The 22,722-nt window shown below is 40.6% G+C and overlaps 1 protein-coding gene across 6 annotated transcripts in view; it reads left to right on the top strand.

The window, feature by feature from the left end:
- The window catches only part of VEGFD (vascular endothelial growth factor D), a 76,340-nt gene that overhangs the window by 32,335 nt on the left and 21,283 nt on the right, over nt 1–22,722 (top strand). Inside the window, exons 1-3 of one of the 6 annotated variants that reach the window (XM_064407622.1) lie at nt 11,833–12,047; nt 13,077–13,121; nt 13,664–13,722. In XM_064407622.1, coding sequence (XP_064263692.1) covers nt 13,714–13,722 — 9 coding nt within the window. In that variant the 5' untranslated portion in view covers nt 11,833–12,047; nt 13,077–13,121; nt 13,664–13,713. Of the gene's footprint in view, nt 1–11,832; nt 12,048–12,272; nt 12,433–13,076; nt 13,122–13,663; nt 13,723–13,792; nt 14,481–22,722 lie in introns of those variants that run through there. The other 5 variants (XM_064407623.1, XM_064407625.1, XM_064407627.1 and 2 more) reach the window with 5 other exon arrangements.

Below are 22,722 nucleotides of genomic sequence, written 5' to 3' on the forward strand. Positions count from 1 at the left end.
TGGTGATCAAAGCGTGGAAAAATGTGCCAAGGACACTTGGCTTAAGAATTTGATTAATATTTGAAAATAAGCCGCTTTGAGAGTGTTCTGATACTAGAGAAAAACTACTCCAGTTGAGGAGTATTGGAATTTAACCCATGTGAATGTGATATTTGGAATAGCATCTCCAGTAAGACTACTCTACATCTCAGATAGTAAACCATGTCTTCTACTGAATGTAATAATTTCTTACAGCAGTATTGCAGCATTGTTCAATGCAGAACAAAAGTTGATTCCTTACTATTAAGGAATCTCTGTTGAAGCCTGCGTACCTTGTGAAAAAAGTGGTAATAATAATGGAGGGAAGCTTTCAAATGCGAAAACAATGTTATACCAAAACAAATAGATTTAATAAAATAGGGAGTAAACTGACCTAAAGTGAAATCTTTTGCTAGAGGTGAATGCCACAGGATAGCAACTAGGGCATAAAGAGTTATTAGTTATTAGTCTGAAGTTATTTAAGAAATTGAGAGAATGTCTGCAAGCCTAAGGCACCTGCAGAAAATTTTGGGAGACCTCATTTCACCTTGAGAAAAGAAGGACACAAATATTTCCATTTGTATGAAGCAACAGCCCCAGATGGGATACATTGTGAATTCTACAAGCTGTAATTTATTGCCTTGTGGCATAATAATTCAAAATATTTCTAGGAAACCGACATTTTCCATGCAGTATATGAGAAGCAGAAGAAAAAAATGTATCTGGAAAACACTGTGATTTTATTCCATGGCTGAATGACAGCTGAAGGAGCTGCTTGTGACTGTGAAGACTGAATCCACGTGCACCTGAGCCAGTCACCCCAGACTCCACTACAGTGGAGGCAAACACACTCACTGGAGCACCATCCTCATTTCAAAGCACATGCATGTACTTGGTCTGATAAACCCATACACTTGTTTGTAAAAAATCCAGAGTTAGAGGAAATGAATCCAGTTATAGGTACCAATAAGTTCCTTAAATAGAGAGTGATTTGGCTCAGTGCAAGCGGTTTCAGAGGCTAAGTTGGGCTTCAGATTTTCAGTGCACAGGACTGTTGGGCTCCCACAGCCAAAGCTGTGTTGATATTTGCTTTGGTGCTTGTTCAGAGCACATTTGTGCAAGGTTCTGTGTGCACAAAACCAAGGAATAGCACTGAGCTGCAGCTGTCTGGTAGGGCTGACACACATGCACCAATGTACACTTGGCCTTTGAAGGAGCTGCTAAACTCTCCTGTGGAAGTCAATCGTTGTCCAAAATTACCTTGCTGATTGCAAGAGAGCTGTGTGGCAACACTAAGAATAGTCCCAGTCTGTTACACTGCCTTGTCTGTGAGGTTGGAAACAAGGAGAAAAGACACTTTTCTAAATCTGTTCTTGTGGCAACGGTACCTAAGGCTTACAGACTTCGACCACAGACCCATCTGTGCATAAACAGCTCACTGACCAAGTCTGTGAGACCCCTCAGGTCAGTTCAGTGATGTCCTTTCTATCTGTTTCCTAAAACTTTGTATATTAACTTGGGGTTTGTGTCTCATTGTATGCCAGTGCTGACAACCTTTGTTCATACCATGCCTGGCACTGTGTATGGTTGGTAAATCTCTATTCAACTCTCCTTGAAGCTTCTGTTCAGCTCTCCAAAGGCAGCACTCTGGTGCATGCCAAGATGACAAGATTTGTGGCAAACGGCAAGATGACAAGATTTGCAAGTATGTGAGACACTGCACTTAATAAAAACAACAAAAGTCTGTGGCTGAGCAGAACAACGTGCTGGTGTTTTGACAGCTTACTGCTTTCATTTCCTCTTCAGTCTGAGCACTGTTGACACCACCAGGCTTTAAAGAAAAATGCCCACAGAAGAGGTTTTTATGATGAGATTATTATTTACATGCTCAATGTTATCTATCAGATCCGTTCTCCCACCTGCTGGAACTGATGTAGGACCCAGTGCTCTCCATCCTTTTATCTCCGTGGGGCTGTGTGCTGTACATTGTTGGGGAAGGCAGGGGCCACCCAGAGAGAGCAACCCAGAGGGAAAATGTGCCCCTGACAGTGCCCAACCCAGCAGAGTGACCTAGATGTTGTATTGCAGCATCTGACTGCTCAGCTCTCCTGTGCTCTCTTCAGGAATGGATGAATAGGATGATCAGCACAGGGACAGTTTTTCCATGTTCATGTCTGCAGTTCTTATTCTCTTGCTATGAGATTTAGGGCAATCTGTAAGTCTGCTCAATACTTCCAACCAAAACATGAAGCAGTAATCAGAATTTCAAAATGTGTGTTACAGTTTAATTGGTCTGGTCTGTGTGTCTCAAGATGGTGGGAATTATTGCTTAATCCTCAGTACTAGAAGAAGGGAAGCAGAGTCAATGGGGATTAAATGTGGTAGCCAATAAAAGTCATACCCTATGAAAATATTACAATTAGAAATGAAAGATAGCCTTTCCAGATAGCTTTCCTTGAGCTCTTACAAATGTTTAGACAGCCTAATCTAACCACATATTTAGAACAGCTATTTTCAGAGAGACCCTTGTGAACTGTGCTGTTAGTTAGCATTCTTGGCCCAGGTTAGCAATGGAAAATATTTCTTATCTGATCTGGCTGTATTTATAAGTGAAAGACATGTAATATGTATTTTGTCTTTTGAAACATTTTGATTTACAAAAAATAACAGTGTTCATAATGTATCAAAAAAATTGCCTGTGAACATTTATGTAATTGTCTTTGATGCTACTCTGCAAAACTTTTGTAAGCAATTTATGTATAATTAGCAACATATTTTACATATGTAATCTATCTTTATATAGCTAGCTTTCCCCATTTTTGTAAACTGACTTCAGTGTCTGGGACTATAGACAAAGCTCTGTCATTTAACCATGAAGACAGCAACTGACAGTCCAGCAACAGGCCATAGAAACTACATTTATGTGTAATCAGAAATGATCTTTCATATCACAACATTGATGTTTCCAGCCATCCCTTTGAAAAGTGAGGAAAGGAAAAATGATCTCATATAAAGTCAGAAGTTCAATATTTTGGCAAAGTTGTACTAATGATGTGCAACTTTTAGAATTCTCAGAAAGGACAGGAGAAAATAAATTCTCCAAGGAGTGTATATGCCCTTTATGAAAAAGGCACTCTTGATGTATTCAAATTTCAGATTACTACATAAAAATTCTTATATGTGGCTTTGAAAATGGTATTTAATGGTTAAATGGGGATGGAGAGACAGTGAAGACCAGTAGTCCATGAAACAACAAAAGATTTGGGGCCATCCTTTATATCTGGTGTTTGAGAAAAGGCTGGTTGCTCATATCTGTCTTAAAAGTAGAGAGAATAAAGCCTTCTTCCTGTCAACACTAAGAAAGAGTCAATCTGAATGTATTCAAGGGAAAAAAAATCTTCTTGTAAGGATTTTAAATGGATTGTAAGAGTAACAGAAATATTTCTGAGGAAAAAAACCCAACCCCCCCCAAAAAAAACCAAAAACAAAAAACCAAAAAAACCACCCTCCAGAAGTGTTTAGAAAGAACATACAGCCTGATTCCTGCATTTACTTTCTTATTTAAATGTCTTTTTTGTTCAAAGATCCTGATGATGCTAAACAAAAACTTGAAGTTCCCCATAGTGTATTGACTGAAAAAGACTGCTCAGTTTGAGGACAAAGTATTTCTGCCCTAATGATTGTGGCCTGAAGGACATTTCTGAGTGAGATTTAAGATAAGAGCTGCTGACATTGTTGCTATAAGCCATAACTGTTGGTTCATCACCTTCCTGACACCTCCTTTGAAGTATAAATTTACAAACCTACTCTAAGTATTTCAGATCAGAAAGCTCCTAAATATTTCATAATGGTAGTGTCTTTCATTAATTTGTCACATTTTTCTTAATTTTTATTATTCACATCAATCCTTCAGCCTCTGCATTAATTTTGAGGTTGGAATTGTGAAGGGGACCTTTTCTTTGACATCACCAGGATTAGTTCCACCTGGACTGATCATTTCTTTTAAATGTCTTTTGCCATTAGAAAAATTTAGCTATCCCAGAACAAAGTCCCTTTTCCCAAAAATAGGACAAAAGGACACAATAATAATTCTGTAGTTACATTTAGCATGTTAACTATTCTCCAGATGAGTTTCTTTTGTGTCTGGCCTATTTTTCCAGCCTTGGGGGATTTCTGTGAGACTGTAACAGGGAAATAGTGTCTCTTTGGGGAAGCAAAGTAGACAGCCTCAGTCAGTCATTATGATTCTTCATGAATCTACATCATGATGGGATCCTCTCACCCTCTGTCTCATCTGATCTTTTGCTGTGCTCTGCTTCATTTTATGCTAAGTGCTCTTTATTGTAGGCAGAAAAATGGTGGGTGGGGTATCATGCATGTCAGAGAAATATTCTGACTGTGAAGTCCAGCTTGGCAGAAAGATTCCTAAATAATTATCTACTGAAATGAGTTTACTGTATTTGCTTTTGTCCCTCAATTGCAGAAGATAATTAAAATCGGGGAAGTATCATCAAGTAAGATTGCTTGTATCAAAGGCCAGTGAAGATTCAGATCTGCCCAGAACATTCTTAACAGCACATATTGTATAAGCCTCAGGTGGCTTATAAGGCTGATATGGCTTGAGGTATGCTTTATAAGCCTCAAGCCTTGGACTATGTGTAGGATTTTGGGTTAAAGAAGGACAGGATCTCTCTCTGAGGACAAAACACTTGTGTCCAGAGTACTTCAGGCCATCAGGACTCACCGTAATTTGTCTGAATCTGGGCTGTGGAGCTTTTGGCCAGACATCTCCTCTAAGCTCCATGTGATGTTCCTGTGGCTTTAAGAAATAACTATCCCTTTTAAAAGACTTTTTAAACATTATTATCCTTAATGACTTAATTATTAGATCATAATTATGCATGTACCATGCCTTGGGGCATGGCAGGAAGACACTTGTGCATGTTTGAAGAAGCAAAGCCTGCTTGTAAAGCTCTGTGTGAGGGGAATCAGGGAATCCCCTTGCTTCAGCCTTGGAAAGAGATCTCTGGAATGATCTATTGCCAGAACCATGCTTGGGTGTTGCTTTGGAGTGAGCTAATTGCAGTGGTCCAAAACAGGACCATGGAGCAAGGTAACTGTGACTTACAGCACGGGAGCAGAGATCCAATACTCAACCCACTGTCACAGCCTCTTTAATATCTAACAGTCTACAGATATTCTTGGTTCCCAGTCAATACTGAAAAAATAATTTGATTAAAACCTGCTTATTGGATTAAAATCAGCTTTTTAGTGTTTTTCATGGAGCCTGAAAAGATTTTGCAACATCTTCAGCTCTTTAAAATCTTGCCTGCTTGAAGACTGTTACTGAAGATTTTCTGTCAAACTGAAGGGATCAGAACAGCTGGAATTGAAGATGTAGGTACATTTAGATAGAGCACATTACTGGGCTTTTTTTCAGTGTTTTAAAACTGTTGAAAGTTTGATATAAAGTTAACTATTACTGTTTTTCAACATGTCACAGCACTGATCTATTCCCAGAGAGCTTTTGAGTAATTAAGGTTTAATTTCCTTTGGACTCGTGTCTGCGCGTTTTCTTTGTTTTTTAAGTATTGATTTATAATTTTTTTCTTTAAATAAGTAACTCCTGTTTCAGTATCTAAATCTTTCTATTGGGAAATTTTTATATAAAATTTCTCCACTGTGTTTAAAGAATAATACAGCAGTTGATATGGACTCAAGAATAAATATCTCATTATTTCACTTGGTTCTTTTCTTTCCCTTTTTCTTTTAAGGAGCATAGGTTTACTTTCTGTTCTCTGACTGCCCTTTTGGACTTGGAGGATTTTGTTATGAATACCTTGGCTGAAAGGCAGTGCTGGAGGCTTAAGTCCATGGTATATTCACCAAAGACCAACAAGAGGGTATTTCCCAGATGGATAAGGAGGTCTGTCAGAGCTCTTGTGACATTATAAAACCCTCTGGTTAAAACCTTATAGTTCGTATGCCCAAGTGAACTCTTCTCCTCTACACCACTGCTCCTGGTGGGGGATCCATCCAGCTTTCTGTGTCACCTGAGCAGAAGTGCAGACCCCTACACTGTGAGCAGAGGTGGGGCAGCAGTCTCACCCACAGAAAAAGAAGTTTGCATTGGGGGTGAGACCAGCAGGCTCCAAGATGAATGAATGAATGTCAGGGCCCTCTCAGCTGCTTCAGGGCACCTCCTGTCCTTTGAGAAGCCTTGGGGGGACCTGAACCCTAAATCCTGATGTCTGCAGTGAATGGGCATGAGAGATAAGTAGTTTGTTTCACACAGGTGACTGGCCAGAGGATGATGGGTCTGAAATGTTCACTGGATCTTGTATGCAGGCAGAGCTGGAGCAGCACAAACAATGTGGGGATGAAGACTCTGTAGAAGGGTCAGTGGTAGCCAAGCCATCTTTTATTTTGTCCTCAGTGGGAAATATATAGGGTGAGACTGACAAACTGTGTTTATGCTTACACATTATTGATAGCAATAGGATGTAATAAAAACAGGTGGGTTTCTTGTAAAAACACAGAACTGCTTTTGTGTTTTAAGTGTCAAAAATCCTCCTATAAGAGCTAGAGATGAACTTTGCAATATACACACTTTGAAGCTTACATTTTCTATCTAAACATTCAACAGAGATCTCATCTATTCTCCCCTGCTCATGTCAGGGAGCTGATTTGTCCTTTTACTGGCCCACTATCTGAGAGTGTCAAAGCAGCATAACAAAATGGAAATAATACCCATTTCATCCTCAAACTCTAAGTTGCACCAGAAGGGTTTTATTTTCATAGTACTGAACTGTTGTTACCCTAAAGTGTCCTCAGATATGTGTAAGTCCTGAAATTAACTTTCAGTGCTTTGCAATAGCTGTGTGCACACTTTTGGGGTGTTCCCTGCAATGAGGATTATGCTAAACCCTGTACTGGTTCTCTGACCATCTGCCATGAATGTACATATTGCTCTGAGGATGTCACTTCAAGGTGCTAGAGAAGTAAGTAGGGAAATCACCTATAGAAAATAAAGGTATAAATTCCTTCCTTATCACCTTCTTGCTGTTCTGCTTCCTACAATGTTGTTTCAGTTATCCTTGGACTTGTAACAAAATTTTCTGCCTCTGAATGTTTTAACTTCTACTTCTCTGTCTGATTTCTCTGATCACTTAGTAGCCTTTATTTGTGAAAATAGCTATATGAGGAGCAGAAGACTGTGTTTAGGAGAAATTCTGGGCAAAGGCAGTTGTTCCTAAGACTTTTTAATGCTGAAAATTCCTACAAAAAGTTGCTTTGTGCTCAATGAAGACAGAAAGAGGCAGGGAGGGTGACTAGAGGTATTTTTAAGCTGTCTTGTGTGGGGCTTAGCCTTGGAGTTCCTTGCTGGCCTTGAGGGGCAGGATGTTTTCACAGCATCCTCTGGCTGTACTCGCTGGGTCAAGAGTCTGGGGCTCTGGCACAGAAACTATTCCCAGGGCATTGTTTCTTCTTATTTCATGGCCACATCTCCCTGAAAAGACATCAGAATAGGAAGCATAAAAAATATGAGCCCTGGAACTTGGCCAGGCACTTGAACTTGAAGTATTCTGCACTGCATTTAACAAAGAACTTTTTTAAAGCAGACTGGGTATGATTATAAAGTCCAGAAAAAGTCCAAAAGCTAATTGTGAGTAGATATGACTGTGAGACTATTTATATGCTGTTCTGATAGACAGTTATGCCAACAGTTCCACCAGCTGCTTATGGGAGCCTGTGGCAAATTCTAGCCTGGTGTGTGAACTGCAAAGATGAAACTGATCTTACATTTTCCACTCCTGTCACAAAGTCTGCCTTACCTCAAGGAGTGTTGTGATGAGATGGGTGAAGCTCTCCAGAAGCATTTGGAGGTGATTGTGTGGTAACAACTTCTTCAGAAAAATGTTCTTGCACAAATTTGCTTTGACTCTCCAGTCCCATAACATATAGTTGCTTCTTGACCTCTGAGAATGCAGCAGTCTCTAGAATAAATGAGGATTTTCTCATGTAAAAGATGTTTCCTTGATGTCTTGTAGCTGTTCTTCTGGCACCATCCACTCTACAGTCACTTGAATTATATTGCTGTGAGGCTCTACTGGATGAGAAGAAAGTAAATGTTTGAAATACAAGCTGTAATGTTGCTCTGCCATGTGGACTGGCTCAAGACATCACCAGAGACTGCCAGGTTAAGGATGTTGATATCACCTGCAGTCACATCTTTCTCTTGAGAAAGTCTGGGCTTGATGTGTACAGTGCAGCAAATGTCTGTTCAGTTACACAAGTTGGTGCAGGCTGTGCATACCTCAGTTCCCAAGGGTAATTTAGCAACAGTGCCACGTGTGCTGGAGAAAATGAGAATGTATTATTATTTTCTTCCTTATGAGAACCCGTGAGTTCATCTGCTTTGCTTGCAACATCTTCAGGATTCAGTAGTCTGGATACTCACTGTGCTCTGCAGTCACACTTCCCTTTCTTGCTGTACATTAGCTGAGGATGAAGCCTCAGACTGAATGTAGCCATGGAACTCTGGATGTTGAATCCATCCTCTTGGTAACTGCTTCCTGCCTTGGCTTTGTGAACTGTTTCAGACCTGACTTGAACAAGCAGTGATCCTCAGATGTACCTGAACACCAGCCAGTGCTGCACAGTCAGTCTGGAGGCAAGGGCCAGGCTACAGTCAATGGAAGATGTGAAGGATATCATCCAGTCAGAGTTCCTCCTCTCCTTCCTCCTCTCTCTTCTGTTTCACCTATCCCCTACCTCCCCATCTTTTCCTTTCCCTTTCTTCTCCTTAACTGCAAGGCCTGTTTTGTCTTTGTGTTCAGCTTCTCCCACTTCTCTGTAGAAAGAAATGAGAACTTATAAAATAACAAGTGAAACAAAGGCTTATGAAAGCTACTACACACCTTTGTAATTAAAGTTTGATTATTGTTTCAGTTGTGCCCTCATTAACAGGTATGTAAACACAGATGGGTGTGAAGACAAGCAGACACAGAGCTCCCATTATTGAAGATAAATATGAATAACAGGAATCCAGAGAGAGCTCTTGCTCTCTGGATCAGGTATCTCTGTGTAGGTTAGACTTCTTAGAAGTTGGAGTTACCCAAACAGACACAAAGGAAGTGCTGAAAAAAAAGAAGCAGAAGTTTCTTCACATTTGATATAAAGCTGTTGCTCAGCACATCAGCCATGCCCCAGGGAGTTCTTCTGTCTTTCCATGCATTAGGCATGACAAATGTGAACTTGTGAAGGGTAACAAGGCAGCTGTGCTCTTCTCAAGGTTGAGGCAGAGCCTATTCAAAAACAGAGCAGCTACACGGTGTTTACATCTCTCAAAAGCTCAACAAACAGTGTTTGTTTGTGATTTGTATCTGCCTTTTGCTGACAGCACTCCTCCATTAACAAGGGTGTCCCTCCCTGGAGCAGGGGAGGACTGAGCCAGGGGATGCTGTGGAGAGCTGGGACTTTGCCTGCCCTTCAGCCCAGGGTGTGTTTGTAGCCTGTGCAGACGTTCCCAGGTGAACTTTCAGCCAGCTAGATGGAGGTGTGGATAGCAGTTCAGCCTGGAGCACAGCAGAGGCACCCAGTGGGATTTCCCCTCTTCCCGGCCGGTTTTGCATCCTGCTCTGAGCTCCAGCTCTGCTGCAGCAAGCAGACAATTAAATGATCTAATTTAAGGCAACTAAAGAGTAACCTGAGGAGATGAAGCAGTGCTGGGGCTGGTGAGAGGGATGGCTCTGGATCTGGCTCTGTGGTGCTGTCCCCATCACTCCACTTGCTCAGCTTTGGCAGAGTCTCCTTGAGCTCTGAATCTGAGATTCTGTGCATGGGATTTTTCTTTTTTCCCCTAAATTTTATCAATCCAGCTTAGCATTGGTGTGATATTTCAAGCATTCTACTATTTCACAGAAATTTATTATGCCAATAGGCATTTTAATAAATGCTGCTTTATTTAAAAAAATGTTTTTAAATTAATAATTACTTGATAATTAGTTTAATAATGTGTACTAAGTGACCAGACTACCATATAACTGCTATGTCATGAGTGCTTTATTAAATCTAAGTTAGTTCCTTGTTTGCAATATTTTATATACTCTCCCAGTTTTTCTTTTTCTGTGTAGTTTTCAAGAAAACAAGTTCCTCTGTGTATGGATTAGTTAGAGGGAATGTACAGATCTACTTACAGAATCATCTTGAAAATACTTAATGACCTTCACTGGGAATTATGCTATTCTGAACATTATGCCATACTGAAACTTCTAATGGTGTGGAGTTTTCAAATCTGAAGTAGCTGGTGAAACAATGCTGTGTTTGAAGCAAAGGCTATGGACTTCCTTTATTTATCTCCAATTTCAACTTTACAAACTGATAAATTTAAGTTTATCAATTGGAGTTTATCTAGGGCATATCCTCACAAACCTTCCCTGATCTAAGTAGTCCTATTGATTTATGGCTTACTCTTGTGTTAAAAGCCAGAAATATCTTCCTTTGGTGTTTTGTTACATTTTTCCAAATGAAGATTTTTTTGTTTGTTTGAAATGTTCTCTTTTGATATTTTCTGGCTAATAATGACACTAGTACGGGCCTTTCTGCAGGTCTAAGTTCTTTTCAGATTACTGAAGGAATTTACTGTCTCACCTGAAAAGATTTCAGCTTGAAGAACATGAGTTGTTCAGCACTGTCAGGAAATTCTTCTCTTCCTAAATGCACAAGTTAAACATGGTGCTGGTTTTTAGTTTTAATCATCTGTACTGGCCTTATTTCTCTTTATGTGCAGCACAGTCCAAATATAGAACACCCAATTCATCATGGTGAGGAGTTCTAGTAAATATACTGCACTTGGTCTGTCTATCTTATCATAAAAAAGCCAATAAATTATGATTAATCCATTCATTTACCAAGTTCTGTCATTTATATGTTCTCTTCCATCACAAAAACAGAAAATAGGAATCAGTGATTCCAGGTTTCTGTGCAATGTGAGACTATTATTTTTGAAGAAAGACTCATACTCCAAATGTTGTTGAAAAAAATCATACATAATGCCTGTAGAGAAATAGTTTTAAAGTTTTAATCTGTATTGTTCATCCATTTCAGACATCAGTGTTGATCAACATTAGAAACAGATTTAACTAAACAAAATTTTAAATTCTTCTTGCGAAGAGCTGACTCTGCCACAATATTAATGTATTAGCTGCTTACCCAAAGGAGGCATAAATGTTTGAAATTTCAGTTCATTGTGCAGTATTTAGCATTGCTGATGTCTGTGGAGCAAATTATCCAGTTACAAAAGAAATTTAAATAGTCATATAAATTTTATTTAAACCTCTTTTTAGACAGTGCTAGATTTCAAAAGAAGTACAAACCCCAAACCCTGCACAGAACTGAGCAGGTGGTTCTACTACTGCTAACCGAGATAAAAGAAGAAACTAGAGTATGCGTATTGTTAACTTATGTTCATAAATTAAATGAAAACAGAGGTGTCTGGCCAGACAGCAAGTCTGTTCACTGCTGTGGCAGGCAGTCTGCAGTATAATCTCATCATACTTCTGAGATTTGAGCTCCAACACAAAAGTATTTAAATTCTTCTCAAACACGAGGCAGGAAAAACCATAAGAAAGCTGTGTAAGGAGCAGAGCTGAGGTGGTGCTGAAGGGAGAACTGATTCTTAACAGGATCTGAGGAGAGAGACAAGAACTGGGATGAGCACAATGATACACATGGTGAAAAAAGTTTCCCAGAAATTCATTATCTGAGTTGCTCTCCTGTCCTATCAGCTGGTTTCTCTTGCTTTGCCTTTGCTTTCACAACAGCTTTGAGCCAGCTTTAGAGTCCTCTGCAGCTAACAGGAGGGTTTTTTCTCTATTTGCTAGTCTTTGTGTCTGAGTCCTAAGGGAGACACTAGGTACTTTTTGTCTTCTGCCTGCAGCATCTCACTTGCTCTTGTATAAAGGAGTTTGATTCAGTGCCTGAGGGTCAGCTCAGCCTTCCTGCCAAAAAGCCCCCTGAAGCCAGAGGTGGGTGACCTTTTCTGATGAATGGTTTGCTTTCAGAAAGATACAGGCCTGCTCTTTCCAAACATTGTGATTCAGGGCTGAATTTGGTAAGTAACAGCGATGAACTACAACATACAGAAAATAATACAGAGGTGTTTCTCTCCAACATTTCCAAACCAAACAGCCTTAATTTTCTAATGCTAGATTGCTTAGAGTCCCTCAAGGGCAGTTTGTGGGCATTTGGCACCAGCCCTAGCAGGGAGCAGAGCAGCTCATCCCTGAACAATACTGGGGAGAGGCTGTGTAAGGATCCCACTCAGCAGGCTCCGAGCTGTGGAGGCACATTTTGCACCTTGACTCTGCCGTGGTTCTGGGTCTGTGCTCCAAATGATCCCATAGATGAGAGGTGAGTATGGCCAGACACTCCCTCCAGTTACCTGCAGGTCGATATAAAGTTATTTTCATGTAGTCCTGAGCCCACAGAGGTTATTTTTGGTTTGATCCCTTACTCGGAAGCTGTGCATCCGAGGCTGAGCCATATCCATTCCTTTTAGCAGGCTTGCAGCTCCTGCAAGGAGATGGACATTACTATCAGAAGCAAACCAGAGACATTAAATGAGGTCAAGGGGACCGTACACAAGCTTTAGATAACACAATAATTTAAAATGATGAATGAAATAGTTTAAAGAATGTTAATTATTACCTACAGTACAGACACAGGGTGACCCTCATAGTGTGGGCTGTGCAAAACTGTGTGAATGTCTCTGGCAGCTGGGTGCAGGGGAGGTATGGGAGGGAGCAGGTACACTGACAAAGCAGCTTTTTCACTCTCATTTCAAAGAGGTGAAATTCCTGCTGTCCTTGTACTAACCAGTGTGGGGTGGGAGGGGGAGTAAAAATTAAAAAAAAGAGAAATAGATTGCTTTCACAAGTCAAGTGGGAAAAGACAAAGCTAAAAAATAATAGAGTTACATATATTTTTTTTTAAACCTAATGAAAATTAACAGACAACAACTGGAAAGACTGCATTAAAATAATTTTCTTTCTAAGGTCCATTTGTGGTCAATACTGAAGAAGAAATTATTCAACCTAATGGTAAGTAGAGAAGTGTAACTTGTATTTAAGACAGCACTTGTTTGGGCATCAGAGGTAGGAAACCAGGACTCTGAAGTATTATGTACTTGACTGTTTTATGTTAACAACTGTGGAGTCTGATTCTGCAAACACTAAAACCTGTGAGAGTGGAACTATTCTCCTGAACACGATATATATGAGTACAGCAATATAGATTTAACATATATAATTACTGAAGTCTTTGTTCCCACTATAATTTTAAATGATTGATTTCTGTTTTTAAATCTCTGTTTTAAACTGCAGGGATATACAGAGAAAATACATACTTATCTTGGAGCCAAATGCTGCTTGTGTTTTGTTGCAATAAAAAGAGATTTTGTCCTTTTATACTGCAGCTTCATGAGTTTTCTTTTAAGAAATAAAAATCTTGTTTGTTGTCAGAGATAGTTCTTAACTTTGCTTTTTAAAATTTATTCAGAAACCTCTCTGACACATAAGATAGAACGCATGAAAGAAAGTCTTTCTCTTTTCTTTTCCCGCCCTCTTTTTTTTTCTTCTTTCAGAGAAGTAACATAAAATATGTGTGTGGTGTAAGAACGTGTGCTAAAGTTTCATGTTTCAGGTAATCTCCTTTAAAATAATGGGAGTCTAGATTGCATCAGTTAGTTTAAAAACTGCTATGCTATTGGTAGGAAGAAAATGGGATTTGAGCCAAAATTTGCCTGTGTTACTGCCAAAGTCTGTATCAGATTTAAGACACATGCTTCTGCAAGCTTCCATGAAGGTTGTGAAAAAAGTTTTCATAGAGTTGGATTACAGCTCTCGGCTCAAAGCACTGGCCATTGCACTACCATCTTAAAAGCCTGCTGTAACACCGAGCACAGAATCAAGCAGATTTCTTACATGTTCTGGACCACAGATGGATTTTGAATGTCTCCTTGTGTCCTGATGGAAGATATATTAACTTCATTAACTGGAATCCATACCTGATCGCTCGTGAGTGTGTATGTGTACACATACAGATATATATCTATTTAAAACCTTATCATGATTTTATTTCAAGTGTATCTAATATCTGCTTTGAGAAATTACATTCTCTAGAGGAACTTACAATTGTTTTGAGCAGCAAAGAGACAGATATTTACTCTCAGATGTTGGAATCCTTTGTGAGTTTATGAGAGAAATTCTGGAAGCTTTTCTGTGTTGGTGGTAGAGAAATGCCTTTTGGAACAGACACTTCCAGCTGTACAACAACGACTGCGCAGTAACCTGTGGATTTTAAACATCAGAATGTACAAACCGTGGGCAACTGTGAATATTTTCATAATTTCTTTTCTACATCTGCTGCATGGATCTGACTATGAGAATGGTTCTGTGAAGGTAAGTGAACTTTATTTACTGTGATTCTTAATAATACAAATTTCCAGAATTAGCTGCATTTAATCTGCAAGGTAGTAGGTTTCTTGCTGTTTTGTAATGGATTGTTGTTTTTTGTTTGGTGATGGTTTAGTTGCAGAGATGTTTAGCAGCCATAGAGGAAAATGAGTCTACAAGGAATTTAAATCCATATTCTCTGTTTAATATTTTAGTACTTTTTTACTAGTTATTAAGTACTTGTTGTGTACTTTGTTCTTCAGTTAAAATTTTTGTTTCAGTCATGGAAAATAAAAGAAAAATCTGAAAAAGAAGCACCAGTCAGAGTATTTAGAATAATTGGTAAATGCACTTTTTTATTTCATGTATTTATAATTGCAGGAATTAGTATGCTGGCATTGAAATTTTCCCTGTAAGAACACGTGTTCATCAGTTGTTCACTTGTTTGGCAGATATCAGAGAAACATTTTTCTTTTCCTTCATTAGAAAAGGTTACATAGGATTTTAAAATAAACAGCAACTAGTAATAATAGAGCACATTGCCCAGAAATTAACTTTTCTTCTGAATATAGTACATGAAACAAAATTTAAGCTGAAGCCTCACCATGAGCATAGGATTTTTCAGATCTGGCTTTGAGACAATGTGAGAACATCCAGGACAATCATTTAGAAAAATCAGAGCAAAAACTGGAACAAGTTTCTACATGTGCAGTCTGTCCAAAAATGATTAATTCACTGTGTGGTCCAGAACAAATTATTTGTTTTTCACTAGCAGAGCAAAACAAGCTAATTTTTTTTTTTTCCACTTCAGAAAACCTCCTGCTTGCAAGCAATGACCACACGCTAGTCTGTGAGCTGCTGCATGCTGACCTGTGCTTTAGGAAAGAAATGCTAGGTTGTGTGCCTAATTGCAGACTGCTGTTGCCAGCCCAGTAAGTCAGCAGTGGTGAGCAGTGTGTGCCTCAGGATGACTGATGCCTGCTGACTGCTCACAAGCTTTTAATTTACAACCTCAGCAATCAATTCTTTGAAGGCATTAGGACCAGAGCAACAAGCCTTGTTTAATACATTAACTTTGTGCATTGCATGACAAATCGCTGGTTTTGTACCCGTAGGAATCACTTCATTTAAACCAGAACGTGCTTTCTAACACAGAACAGTAACCATTCCATAATTGGCAGGGTTGATAATTCTAGCCACATGTGGGACACAGGTTTATTCAGCACAATAGTAAAACCACTAGAAAGCCCTTTAATTGTAAACTTTGAATCCATATCCACTTTGGCTAGAGTAAATGCAAGAGCTCTTCTTGCTAGCTTATGCTGGCTTACAGTTCATTCACTGTGATAGGGCTGTCCATGCAACATAGGTGCAGTTGTGATTATTTTCACTGAAATTTGGTTACCCCTGTCAAGCAGCCAGCTTAGCCACAGGCTACTGTTCTTGAAACAACTCACTGAGAGTTCCCAAGTCTATCTTAAAGGAATCTTACAGGTCACACTCAAAAAGGTGTCACATTCAAATGCTGTATTTCACTTGCATTGGCTGCTGACTGCCAAAAAGAAAAAACTGCTTGTTCTGGCTCTTTTGGTATAGACAGAGGTTTTTGCTAGACCATTTGTTTTTCTTTTAACGTTCTACACAGAGTGTTAGCTCTCTGGGTTGTTTTCTCCTGTATGACCTGCGGGCTTCAGTGTATGTACACATGTGGAAATATACCACAAAACGTGCTTCATTTTACAGTGTTGGATGGCACACAGAGTTATGATTATTTTTACCATTTGCACCTCAAATGGAATTTGCAGTACACAGAAATGATGTATTGTATTCACTTACCCTACCTTGTTTTTTCAAAGTTCTTTGAGATCAGCAGCAGCATTGCCTGGATAAACCCCACAAGGTCAGGATGCAGCTAATACACAGCTGATGAGACCTAGGAAGGGTTAAGCACCAGCAACCTGCTCTGCCCCCTGTTACATGAACCCAAGTTAGGTGAGCTCTGCCCAGGACACCTGAAATTTTAAAACTGTTTCTGCTTCAAACCATCAGGTGGCGTCAGTGTGGTATCATGCAAGAGTTGCACGGGGCTAAGGGTTTAAATTCTCTTTTCCCCCTTCAAATATCCTGATTAAAGGCATGAATGTTAAAAAACTTATGTAAAATCTGATGTGATCCAGCATCTCCATGGAAGTTGGCTTTTCCTAACCCTTCAAAAACTCCATCCTCTTTTGAGCACATGAACCCCTTTTCCCCACCATGTACATGTATTCCTTGCCTGTTGGAGCTCCTCCTTCCTCCTCCATTCCCTGTTCTACTCCCAGCACTTGACCTTTGTTCCCTCACCTCCAGGACTCAGGGACTCAGTTTTCCAACTGGTCCCTTTTTTGTGCTATCCGAGTGTCACCCTCCTTCCCACTTGCTTCCTCCTGGATGGGGACATCCTTCTTCTCTCACAGACCCTCAGGAGTTTTGTCCAAGTTCCTTAGAGACAGCCCTAATGGACACTTTTGTTTTCCAGTCATATCTGACCATGGCTTCCACTTCCCTTCTCCATCCATAGCTTCCTTCTTTTTTCCTGTGGTTTTAACTGCCCCAGCTTTCCTTTTCCTGACTCTTCTCTTGTTCTGATCTCAAAGATGATCTCAGCCTCCTTGGCCAGGCCTTGCCCTCCTCCATGAGTATTCATTTCCTTTCCTCCCCAGGCAAATCCAGCAGTTCCTGTCCCTGGATGCCAGACCCCTGTGGCCTGGGGGTGAAGAAGGGCAGGTCCTGTGCTCTCAGCCCCACAGGCTGGACCTGCACCCATGGGTGGCCTGCACCCAGGTCCTGCTCTGCTCCTGAATGGAACCAGCACAGGACCCAACTGCTGCAAAGCCCTGGGAGGCCTATGTGGAATTTTTTTCAAAGATAGCAGTGTACACATCTAAGGCAAAAAAAGGCACCTCAGGTGTCAAAAATGCACATCTGTGATTAATAGTAGAGAAATAGAAATTTTTTTTTCACAGATAAAGGAGGAGCTTCATCCTCCACTGTGGTCAAACCATTTTGACAGAGAAAGCAAAAAAATTATTAAAATAATTTCGAGGCAGACATCTGGTATGGAAAGTTTCAGCCTGAACATCAAATGTCTGCCAGTCAGAAGCACAACTGGAGCACAGGCTCATGGTGGGGAGCAGTGGGCAGCCTCAGACAGGGCAGCACAGCCACACAGGTGTCCAACAGGACTCAGCTCCAGAGCTGAATTGATGTCAAGGGTGGCCCTTGCCTTCCAGTGGCTTGGTTCAGGATGTTAACCTAATATATAAAGTCCTCATGGAAAAATTAGATTTCCACGTGGGTTTTCTGAAGACTGAGAATTATTTTTTTAAGGTTTTTTTTTTTTTAATCAGGAAATGCTTTAAAAATTCCGTATTGAAGTTTTTGTCCTGACAGTCTCTTACGTTTTGGAACCTCTCAGCTAGAGAACCGCAAATTTCACTGTCTCTCTGTCTCTCCCCCTCAAATTTTTCCTCTCCTAGAGCAGAAACAGACATAAAATACTTTTTCCAGAATTTTAAAATTAGATGTGAAGAGCTATGTCCTATATTCATCAGAGCTGAGGCAAATTTTTGCCAAGAAAAGCCAACGATCCATCAGAGTTGCTCTGCCTTCCAACACTAAAACTGCCTCTCTAATGAGGCAGCAAGTTTTGATCTTGGAGAATTAAAATCTCATTGCTTTCCTCCTCAGTTCTGCTGCTTCACATTATTGATAGAGCGCTGGGGGACAGGCAAGAGAAAGGAACAACTGGTCACTTCCCAGTTAGACTCAGAACCTTTTCCTTTTGCAGAGGTGTTCTCCCCATGTTCAACCCTCCTTTGGTTTTGTTAGAGAGAAACCCACAGCTGGCCTGAGGAGTGTCCCTGAACTATAAAGCTGCTTTCTGATCAAAAGACCAAGGGGTCAGGTGGGCTTAGCTGGGAGGTAAACATGGCTGGTCTCTGTTACATGCACTCCTTTTCCTCAGCTAAATCTTTTCTACTTCTGCCTAAACATTGTTCAAGCCTCCAATGGTGGCTCTTGCTCAAACAGATCTCCTTCATCTCCGACTGTCCCTGTGAACTGCACTTTCCAAACACAGCTGGTGCATAGTCCTTGTCCGCTGGTGAGAGGGAAGCAGCACTTCCCCACCCTCCTGAGGCCCTGGACCACCTAAGTGGAAAATGCCTTGCCCTTGGGAAGGCATGGAAATCCCGGAGAGCCATCACTCCATGGGCGGAAGAAATCAGGAAGCTCTTTACATCTCCTCTCCCAGAGCCAGCTGCAGTCTGTCTGTCTGTCTGTACAACTGAGACAGAGCTCTGTGAGGAAACCTGAGCAGCAGAGCTGGCTGTGAGCTTTTGTCTCTGTAATTATAACTGACACTGGTTTTCAGATAGATCTTCACGGCTTTCTAAAATCTGCTTGCACATGTTGCTCAGTTTCTAGAACAGTTAGATTCTAACAATCTTCTGTGTCATGGGATCTCTTCCTCAAAGGCAACTCCTGAAATTCCAGCAAAGTGCTCAACTGCTAGAAAAAGAATCTTGAAATGTCATTGGAAACAATTCCTCTGTTTAAAGTGGGATTTTCATCCTCAAATCCAGGTTCCTTTCAAAGTTAGGAAACACTTCTAAACAAATATTATGAGATTGTGGTTTTCAGAAGTATTTCATTCCCCCAGTTTTGTCTGCTGCTTTTGATTCTCTGTGATTATCATCTCTGATAGGCACAATGAGCCAAAAATGTGCAAAAATATACTTACAGCATTCCTGCAGAAATGATTGTTTGTGTTTTCCTTCAGAAGTGAGAAGCTATCAGGGAAGTGGTGAGGAAAGCCAATTTGTTCTGACTTATCTGCTACTGTCTTGACAAGGTGCACTGAAGGCAAACAGAACAATCCTGTATTGTTATCATGCCACAGAGCATCCGTCCTTGGCTCTTATCAGTTTGGAAAGGCAACTACTAACACGCTGCTACTTTATCAAGAACAGTTCTCGCTCATGAGAAAGAGCAAAAAAATCCCTCCCAGCTGCTGATCCAATCCAGCCCATCTCAGCTAGGATTTTAATGTCTGAGGATAGAGCAGAGCTTGGAAATGTACACCAGGCTGTGTAGATTATTCAGATGCAGAATTTGAGAAACCCAATTATCAGCTGTTTGAAATTAAGCACTAATTAAACTTTGCCATCAGTTGTAGCTCACATCTGAAAGTCTGTGAAACCAAGGGGAGGCAGGTTCAGAGGGCAGGTTCAGAGGGAAGTGGGCCATAATTTTGGTAATTAGTGGTCTAAAAGCAACCAAAACAAGCCATCAGCTCAGGCTCAGCAAATGTTGCTTGTTTCTGTTTTCTGCAGCCTACTGGTGCTTTCCTCCCCCAGGCATTTGTGTTGTGTATAACTAGTGGTGTGGTGGTATCAATGTAGGCTCACACAGGAGGCAAGCAGAGAAAAGATATGCCTGCAAACAGCAAAAAAACTGGTGCACACTCTGGCTGGTGAGACCTCTGCCACGGTGCCTGCAGCTTTTGTCCTGATCAACACTGCCACTATTCCACACAAGGTTTACTTGTGTCTTATCTCCTGGGGACACCATCCCAGCATTTGGGAAAAATAAATGAGGTACAGTTGTTGTAGGAGATAACTCGTTTATTCTAATTCCCACTAAAAACTCTTGTACAATACTTTTTACAGTTATCACTCGGTGGGATCTGTGATTCTTTTAGGCCTTTCTCTCAGGGCTAGTCCAGTTACAAAACTGGCCTTTACCCTTTCTTGGACTTGGCTTTGAGACCATGTTGCTGAGGGGGGAAAATGACCTGAGCTGTGCTGCTGCAGGGAAGTAAATCTGATATGGTAACTTTCCTACAGAAACATTTATTCCTGAGAAATTTCTTATTCCTCTCACTATGTAACATTCCCTTATCTACTTCTCCACCTGCTGCCTTCCTCCCCAGCATGCTCTGCAAATCATCATACATCTTGCTGGGATTTGAGGAATGCAAACACAATGCTGAGTGCCCCCACTACAGCTGCACAGACCCCCTTTGCCTGTGTGAAGACCAAGCAGATTTTTTTTTTTTTTAACACTATGGCACAAGAGTGAGATATGGGCTTCTGTGCCAATGAACAGCAGAACAACTGCACAGGCCATTTTAGCTTTCTTGCATTAAGAAAAATTCAGCTTCCTTCCTTCGTGAAGGACAGCTGAGTATTTTTTAATGTTTTTTGCCGAAGTTGATTTAAGGTGTGTGAGCACTCGGCCGGTGGTAGGACGCCATCTAGGGTCCTGCTGCTTCCAAAGTCGTACTGAGCACAAACAATGAGTTTGGAGGAATGGAGCTGGACTCCAGGGAGTCCAATCCAGCGTGATTGGCACCACGTGAATGGGTTTGGAAAGGGGTGACCACCTTCCTCCCTGTCAGGATGGGATTGCCTGAGCCGTGCTTTCATGGGAATCAGGCTGTGCTGCGTTTGACAGCTCACGGTCACCGACGGCAGCGCGGTCACTGTCCGAGTGCAGCTGGAGAGGGAATTCTATTTGAGTCACCATGAATTGCAAAAAAGTTGCATCATGTTACTATATCATATGTCACTTTGCACACAGAGAATGTGCCACAAAGACAGGCAAAACTTTTCACTTTAATTAGCAGCATGACTCAGAAACCATGTTCGGATACTTTTCTGAACTGCTGGGGAAATATTACTCAAGAAAAACTACAATTCCAGGAAAATGTGTGCGTGTGATTGGGGTAACATAAGTTCATTCAGTGTTGGCAATGGCTTTGCTTTGTGAGTGACATTTTGAAACCCAGCTGTCCAATTGGCTACTCATACCTCCAAAACATTTATTAAAGTGTCTTGGGGGAAACCCAAAAACCAGTGAAAGCACTAAGTGAAGGACCCTTCATCACATTAAAAAATATTTTCAAATATTAGAAGGATATATAGTCATCTGATTTCATGCAAGTCTCTGTTACTGAGCCATTCCAAACTCACTCTCCAAACCCCAGTGACTTCCAAAGAATGGACAAATATCAAGGGGCAGTGACTACAGCCTGGACACGCTCTTTGTAAACACATTTAATATGCTATTTTTGATGTGTGCATCCTGTCATAGTGTTGGGCCAGCACCTAACCTGGTGTACAGTGGAGTGATAATGCTCTAGCTGAGCTCTGTATTGAGCAGCACATCTGCCTCAACACATTGCAGCAATGCAAGACCATCTGAGCAAGCATGTTAGCAGAAGCTCAGAAAATGTACTGTAAGACTCCCAAAGTTGTCAGTAGAATTTAGGATATAAAAGTGAGTTACCACACTGGACATTATGAATGTTCTTTGTGTGATCACTGTAGAAGGGACCTAAAGGTAAACTCTCAATGTAGTTGACTTGGCTTGAACAGGAAGAAAATCCATACCTTGGCAGACCAATTCTTTTCTTTCATATACCACCCCAGCTTTTCCATTACTGACAGCAAACTGATGCACAGTGGATGCTGTTACCTTCAAAATCACAGTTGGGGGATGTTTCCTATGAGAGCCAAAAGACCTGGCTGTGGGAAGAAGCATTTGTTCAAAGAGAGCTGTAGCTGATACTCAAAATGTGTTCTGGCTGATAAAAGTGCTTCATTTTGGTGTAAACACCTAACTGGCTAAAGGTATATAGTTCTGAGAGGTATTTTGATAAAATATTATCAGTTTCTGCTTTGGACATAAAAAATTATATTAAATATTCTGAGATTCATGCTTCCACAAAACCATGTCCAGTTCTGATGTTTTCAGTTATTTGCTTTCAATATTTTGGTTTATTCAAGAGAGAATACAGCAATGAAAATATCTCATCTCCAAGGATTTTTATAATGTAAGCATGCTACTAAAGTGCAAGAAGTCTGATTTGTTTGTGGTAACACCACAAAAGATCTATTCTAGTTCAAAAGGCCATTCAAAATATAAACCAGCTGTTCTCTTGAAGCCCCGGAGAAGTTAATATGATTTACTTGTGAAAGCATATCATCTTCAGCTAAAGTAGAAGCTGTTTTATCACCACCAAGTTTAGAAAATTGGTAATTAGGTCTCCTTCTTCAGTGGAAGTTAAACTGGAGACCAAGAAGACAGACTCTCAAGAAGGAGTGTCTGGAGGAAGCTTTTTGCCACACTGAACATGAGGTGGAGCAGTCTGGAGCTTCTTCCTCCTCTGGTTTTGTGTCTCAGTCAGACGATGTACTGGCAG

This window comes from Passer domesticus, chromosome 2 (genome assembly GCF_036417665.1).
Source record: "Passer domesticus isolate bPasDom1 chromosome 2, bPasDom1.hap1, whole genome shotgun sequence".
Classification (NCBI taxonomy): Eukaryota; Metazoa; Chordata; class Aves; order Passeriformes; family Passeridae; genus Passer; species Passer domesticus.